This window comes from Amblyraja radiata, chromosome 24 (genome assembly GCF_010909765.2).
Source record: "Amblyraja radiata isolate CabotCenter1 chromosome 24, sAmbRad1.1.pri, whole genome shotgun sequence".
Lineage (NCBI taxonomy): Eukaryota > Metazoa > Chordata > Chondrichthyes > Rajiformes > Rajidae > Amblyraja > Amblyraja radiata.
This window is the reverse complement of record NC_045979.1, coordinates 22114165-22121078: the sequence shown is the minus strand read 5'-3', so window position 1 is coordinate 22121078 and position 6914 is coordinate 22114165. Positions and strand designations below refer to the sequence as shown.

General features: G+C 49.1%; 1 protein-coding gene across 1 annotated transcript; it reads left to right on the top strand.

Annotated features, from left to right (window-relative positions):
- Positions 1-6255, top strand: LOC116986579 (SLAM family member 9-like). The gene is made up of 4 exons (XM_033042176.1): positions 1-31; positions 1914-2231; positions 6054-6211; positions 6247-6255. The coding sequence occupies exons 1-4, from the start codon at positions 1-3 to the stop codon at positions 6253-6255; spliced, it is 516 nt and encodes a 171-aa protein (XP_032898067.1).
- The last annotated feature ends 659 nt before the right edge of the window (positions 6256-6914 follow it).

Below are 6914 nucleotides of genomic sequence, written 5' to 3'. Positions count from 1 at the left end.
ATGAGCAGCGCCAGCGCAGTTGGGGGCTATGGTGAGTGGTGGAATATTACGTCGAAACAATATTGCATTGAAACGTTGAAATATAAACATGAAAACAAGAGTTTCTGAATATGTGTACAAAGGAGACGATTATTTAAAGTTTCAGTGGGTCCATCAGACCGATGAGGCATTTTGTGTGTGGGGGGGGGGGGGGCGGGGGGCGAGGCGAATGAGTGAATAGCAGAGACATGAAATAACTATTTTGTGTCGGTCATCACAAAGACGACACCGAGTATCCTGGGAACAGTTGATGACCACTGGAGTAAATGAAGTGCTGAAAAAATGTACATTATTAGTCGTCTTCTTGCGTATGGCGTGCACAGCCTAAAGTTGTCGGTCAACTTGTTCTAATTGATCTTGTTTGTGCACGTAGGGTTGATTGCATTAGTCAAAACAAGGTGGACCACGTGAAGGTTGTAATCTCCCACCCCAGTACATTAGTGAAAAATTGTGTTGGAGAAATCCCCAGGATCAAATCACCTGCATCCCAGGGTTGAAGGAGACGACTGGATTGTCATCATCCAAATTTCCATAGATAATGGAACCGTTCTAGTTGGAAGGATGCAAATATTACAGCACTGTTTAAGAAAGTAGAGGGGGGAAAACAGGATACTACAAGAGTTCAAGGTAGGCTCCGGGCATTACAGGGGTTGCAAGGGATCATTCCGGATTTTCACTACAGCAGTGGGGATGGTGGGAGTTCTCTTCAAGTCGCAGGGCAGCAATGAACAGTGACCATGGTTTAAGTATAATAGTGGGGAAGGTGGGTGTAGATTCCAGACCCCAGTATAGTAGGTGAGGCCAGAGGCAGATGTCAGTTTGCTCCCATTTTTGGTGGAGAGGGCAGGGGTTCACTACCAGTTCCCAGTCCAGTAGTGGGGAGGAGAGGAGGGGTCAGACCCAGTTCCCAGTACAACAATGGGAGGGAGGGGTGCACTACCACTTCCCTGTACATAGTGGGGAGGGAAGTGTTTCACAGCCAGTTCCCAGTACAGCAGAGGGGGGAGGGGGGGTAGGGGAGGAGGTTCACACCAGATTCTCAGTACAATGGTGGGGAGCGGTGGGGAGCAGAGGTTAATTTCTGGTTCCAGTATAACTGTGAGGAGGGCAATGTTTCAATCCCAGCAGAGCGGTGAGAGGGGACGGGGAATTGCTCCAGGTTCCAATAGTGGGCAGATTGAGGATTCACCCCAAGTTCCAGTCCAGCAGGAACTCGATGAGCTATGATCTTTTGCAAGGTATAAGCTTGAGGATCCGAATGGTATCATCCTACTTCTGCCTCTGGAAAATATTTATCTTTGTACCTCTCATCACCCTGCCCCATCGATTTAAATCTATCTCCCCCCCCCCCCCCCCCCTTCTCTGATGTGACCAGCCCCACTCCAAACCTGACCACATTCCTGGATCTCAAGCAACAAAGGCAGGGATCCTCTCCTCTTCACCCCCTGTCTCTCCTCCAGCAGCGATCTGTGAACGTGCATTCCAAGGATCTGCCTGAAGCTTCCTCTGACCACCCCCCCCACACCAGCCACTTACTCATTTACCTCGTGTTCCCTCGCCATGTTCACTCTGCCCAATCCCTCTCCCTCATCTCCAGACTGGGTCCCACTTGTCATGACTGTGCCCCCCTGACCCGTCCGTCTATATCTGGCTGCAAGCTGTAACTTCCTTCCTCAGCCCCGGTGCAGAGAGTCCTCACTCTGTTCCTCCCGTGGGATCACTATGTGATGTAGGAACTGTGGGCCGGGTCTCTAACAGAGCCGGGAGCCAGATGATGGGCCGCATGGCCTGCTCCTGTGCTCTGTGATTCTCCCAGCTCCGATTCCTCCTCCAGTTACTGTGCTCTCTGCTGACTGCCTCTCTTGTCTCCTCAGCTGGGACTGGGGCGGACCCTCGCCTTGTGATCGGAACTGTGGGACAAAAGGCCTTGTTACCTTCTGGGCTTCAAGTCAAAAGGAGCAATGTTGAGATTGTGTGGAAACACCTATCATCCCGCACCAGAATACTAGAATATACAAAAGGGAAAATTAAAACTTGTAACACCAAGTACAAGGGACGAGTAAATCTTCATCTCAATGACTTCAGTCTGGAAATTTTAAGTCTACAGACACAGGACACAGGAGATTACGAGGTAACTGAAACACTGGATACGGGAGCACAGAGTGTGTCCACAGTCCGACTGGAGGTATACGGTGAGTGAGACTGCCGCCAAGGGGCCCGGGTTTAACCATTGAATGAAATCCCCCCCCATCCCACATAAATGGGTGAGGGCTGATACTGTACATTGTTTACTGAATCCCACTGACTGCCAGTGTCCAGAGTGGGGGGTGACGGTCCCAGTGTAATGGGACTGGGGCAGTGCCAAGCTGGGGGACATCCCCGGAGACTGGGCAAGGGGCTGCGAAGGATCGAACCATCAATGGGGGAACCTCATGGCTCCGAGGCTGGAGGAGCTGAGCACCGTCAAAACAGGCCCAACAACTGAACACTGGGATTCATGGGGTGCTGTGGACCATCATCAGCAGAAATGTCCTGCACACAGCCCGTAATCTCATAGTCCGGCACATCCCTCACACCACCATTACTGTCACCCAGGGGTGTTATCCCTGGTTCACTGAGGAGCGCAGATGACATGCTGGAAGCAGCACCAGGTGTAGCTAAACACGACGAGGTGCCAGCCTGATGAAGCTGCGACACAGGGCAACGTGCGAGCTCATCAGCAAAAACAGCCGCATGAAACAGAGCTAAGGGACCGCACTGCCCATGGCTCAGGTCACAGCTCTACAGTCATCTCGTATCTGGTCATGACTAGTGGTGGACAATTCAACAGCTCATGTGGTGAGAAGTCTTTAAGAACATCCCCATTCTCAGCGATGCGGGAACCCAGCATGTGAGTGCTGGAGACAATGCTGATCACCCACAAACATGTCCCTCCACAGCCGGAGGTGTGAGTGGATGATCTCCCTCAGCTTCCGCCTGTGATCCCTCCAACACAGAACTGTCCCCGGACTATTCAGTTCAGTCCATGTGATCCCAGGAAATGGCTGAGAGCCCCGGGGAGAGCAGTGTTTCCTGACAACATCACAGCTATAGTATGGAAGACCTGTGCTCCAGAACCAGTTGCATGTCTCGCCAGTGCAACCCAAGGATACGGGAACCAGAACTGTGTGCCATGCTCTCTGTGTGGTCTGCCAACTCCTAACTCACCCCTCACTCTCACGTCTATGCCCTGACCATCTCTCCTCTACAATCTCAGTCCTGAGTCACAATCTCGACTAAAAAAAAGAATTCATGTCCCTCCACAGATTAGTTTAATTTAATTTAGTTTGGTTTAGCGATACAGCGTGGAAACAGGCCCTTCAGCCCATCTAGTCCACGCCAACCAACGATCACGCACTAAGGACAATTTATGAAAGCCAATTAACCTATAAACCTGCATGTCATTGGAATGGGGGAGGAAACCAGAGCACCCAGAGAAATCCCATGTGATCACAGGGAGAACACACAAACTCCATACAGACAGCACCCATAGTCAGAATTAATCCCATGTCCTTGCTGTAGGAACGCAGCAACTCTACCACTGAGTTACTGTACCACCCACGGAAGATGACCCCTAAGATCCCCAGTAGCTTTGTATTTGCTCCTGGTTCCAGCATCTGCAGTCCTTTTTTTTGTTCTTTTGATCTTACTTTGATGGACTGAACTACTTTGCTTTCCATGACCTTGTTATTCTGTCTCTGTAGATCCCTGCTCTATCCTTTGTGAATTATTCTCCATTCTGATTCTTTGTTGTCCCTCCAAAAATGTGCCCCACGCCAGATTGGAATAACTTGATGATTACACCCCCTGATCTGTGAGCTGATTGAGTCTCTGTGGGGGAGAGGGTGTGTGACCCGGGATCTGCATGGTGCTGGATTCACTCTGGAACACGGCACGCTATCCCAGTCTGGGTCTGTGCCCATCACAGACCCTCTAAACCCTCCATATCCCTCTAAACATATCCTATCCATGTACCGGTCTAAATGTTTCTAAGAGCGATAGTACCTGCCTCTTCTACCTCCTCTGGCAGCTCAATCCATACTCCCAACACCCTTTGTGTGAAAAAGATACCCCTCAGGTTCCTATTAAATCTTTTACCTCTCACATTAAACCTATGTCCTCAGGTTCTTGATTCCCCTACTCGGGGCAAGAGAGTCTGAATTTACACAATCTATTCCTCTCATGGTTTTGTACACCTCTGTAAGATCACCCCTCATTCTACAGCGCTCCAAGGAATAGAGTCAACCTGCTCAACTTCTCCCTGTAGTTCAGGCCCTCAAGTCTTGGGAACATCCTCGTACATCTTCACTGCACCCTTCCCAGCTTGGAGTGGAGTTTGGTTTGGTTAACAGACAAAAACAATGCAGGAATGTGGGGGCTATTTTCATGTTGGGAGGTCGCGACTAATGAGGTGCTGCAGGGATCTGTATCCCTGTAATGGACGGAGGAATTGAGTGTAACCTACCCAAGTTCTAAAACTCTGTGCAGTGGGGGCTGTGAAGTGGATGTATAAAATCTTTGCAAGATAGGGTCAGGTTAAATACATGGGCAGGGACACGGCAGGATTATAACATGGAAATGTGTGGCCATCTACAGTGTAGGGATAACATAAAAGCAGAATCATTATTAAATGCTGAGAGACTGAAATATGTTGTTGTTCAGAAGAATCAGGGTTTCCTTGCACAGGAATCAGTGAAAGTTATCCCACAGATACAGCCAGCAATTCATTAGCAGAGTGCTGGTGACACCAAATGTGGAATATTGTGGACAGGTCTTGTACCCCCTCCACCCTAGGAAATGATCTAATGGTGTCAGAGGAAGTGCAGCAAGGAACCACCAGATCGATTCCCGTGACCAGTGGGTTTGTCTCATGGGAGGATGAAGCAGACTCTGGAATTAAGGGAAAGATGAGGTGATCTCACTGAAACTTCCTTCCAGGACTCAGCAGGGTGGGTGTGGTGAGGGGGATTTCCCCTGCTGCGGTGTCTGGGACCAGGAGCCACCATCTGAGAGTCAGGGTTTTCTAGACTTTAGAGATACAGCACTAAACCAGGCCTTTCGTCCCATCGAGTCCACACCAACCAGCATTCACCCCGTACACACAAGCATTATCCTAGCCATTAGGGACAATTTACAATTTTACCAAAGCCAATTAACCTACAAACCTGTGTAAGAAGGAACAGCAGATGCTGGTTTAAGCTGAAGATAGACACAAAAAGCTGGAGTAACTCGTCGGGTGAAGCAGCATCTCTGGAGAAAAGAAAAGGTGACGGTTCGAGTCGATACTATTCTTCAGACCCATGTTAATCAGAAGGGGCTTGACCCGAAACGTCACCTGTTCCATTTCTCCAGAGATGCTGTCTGACCCGCTGTGTAATTCCAGCTTTTTGTATGAACTTCTTTGGGGTGTGGGGGGAAACGGGAGCACCCGGAGAAAACCCACGTGACCATTCAGGACAGAGATGGAGAATATCCCATCCAGAGGGACTGAACCTTGTGGGGGCTCAGTTACTGAGCACATTCAAGACGGATCCTTGGGATTGCGTGTGTGATGGAAATGGACGGAAAGTGCAGGAAACTGGTGCTGAAGGAAAAGACCAGCCGTGATCTTATTGAATATGGCAGGAAAAACAAGGAGCCGCATTGCCTTCTCCTGCTTTTATTTCTATATTACCAATTGACAAAATAATATGGAACCAGAGAGAATTCCAATGATACAGAGGCATAAACAGGACACAGTGGAGAGTTTGTGGATGAGTGCGGACAGTGGTTGGGAAGGGAGCGCAGCACACGTGTGGACTTCCTCCAGCGACAACTGTCTGAACTGAAGGAGATGGGGAGAGTTAAACTGGTGGGTGGAAATAATTGGGAACGGCTTAAAGTTCACTTCCATCTGTTGGGGGCAGGTTGTTGGTTGTTGAGATGTCCACAACTGGTTCTTTTACTCATCTTTAATTTCTTTGTCCCAACCCCAGAGCCTGTGTCAGGAACACAGATCTCGTTTCAGCACAACGGCATCTGCAACTTCACCCTGACCTGCTCCGTGACCTCTGGCGACCCCACCAGCTTCAGGTGGTGGAAGGGAGGAGAAGCTCTGGGAAACGACAGCACCCATCACCTCCGGGAACACGGAGCGACGATAGACGTTCATCCTGCAGCACGGGACAGGAACGTTGAGTACGCGTGTGAGGCCCGCAACCTGGTCAGTACAGGCACGGCACATATCCTGCTGACAGACGTCTGTAAACAGCCCATATCTGGTGAGTGTCAAAGGGGGAATTGGGTTTTAGAAAGAAGCAGATATTCCTTCGTACCCAGGGAGTTTATTTTTATGATTTCATCGATTTGTTGGGACCAGGAACATCAAGCTGTGACACTTTCCATTGCCATCCCATTGATTAAAACAGGTTTGTTGATCCTTGGCTTTTCCCTCCTAAAGTCAACAACCATCTCTTATAGAAACAAAGAACTGCAGATACTGGTTTACAAAAAGTAGCACAAAGTGCTGAAGTATCTCAATGGGTCACGCAGGATCTCTGGAGAACATGGATAGGAAACTTTGCAGGTCAGGTTTCAGCTCCTTGGCCTTGCTGTAATTGAGAGCAAGATTGGTGCTCTTGCGGCATTCAATGGAAATAGAGAGAATCCAGGGAATTATAAGCGGGTGAGCCTCCCATCAGATGTATGGAGGATATTGGAGATATTACTTCAGGATAGAATTTACTCCCATTTGGTAGAGAATAGATGAATTAGGGACAGTCAGAATAGCTTTGTACATGGACTTTAGGAAGGAATTTGATAGGCTGATGCTAGGATGATCCAGAAGATTAAGGTGC

Excerpts from the sequence above, each read along its gene's own strand:
- LOC116986579 (XM_033042176.1), top strand. The coding sequence starts at position 1 with ATGAGCAGCGCCAGCGCAGTTGGGGGCTATG. Across the intron at positions 32-1,913 it reads CAGCGCAGTTGGGGGCTATG|CTGGGACTGGGGCGGACCCT; the intron begins GTGAGTGGTGGA and ends TTGTCTCCTCAG. Across the intron at positions 2,232-6,053 it reads AGTCCGACTGGAGGTATACG|AGCCTGTGTCAGGAACACAG; the intron begins GTGAGTGAGACT and ends TCCCAACCCCAG.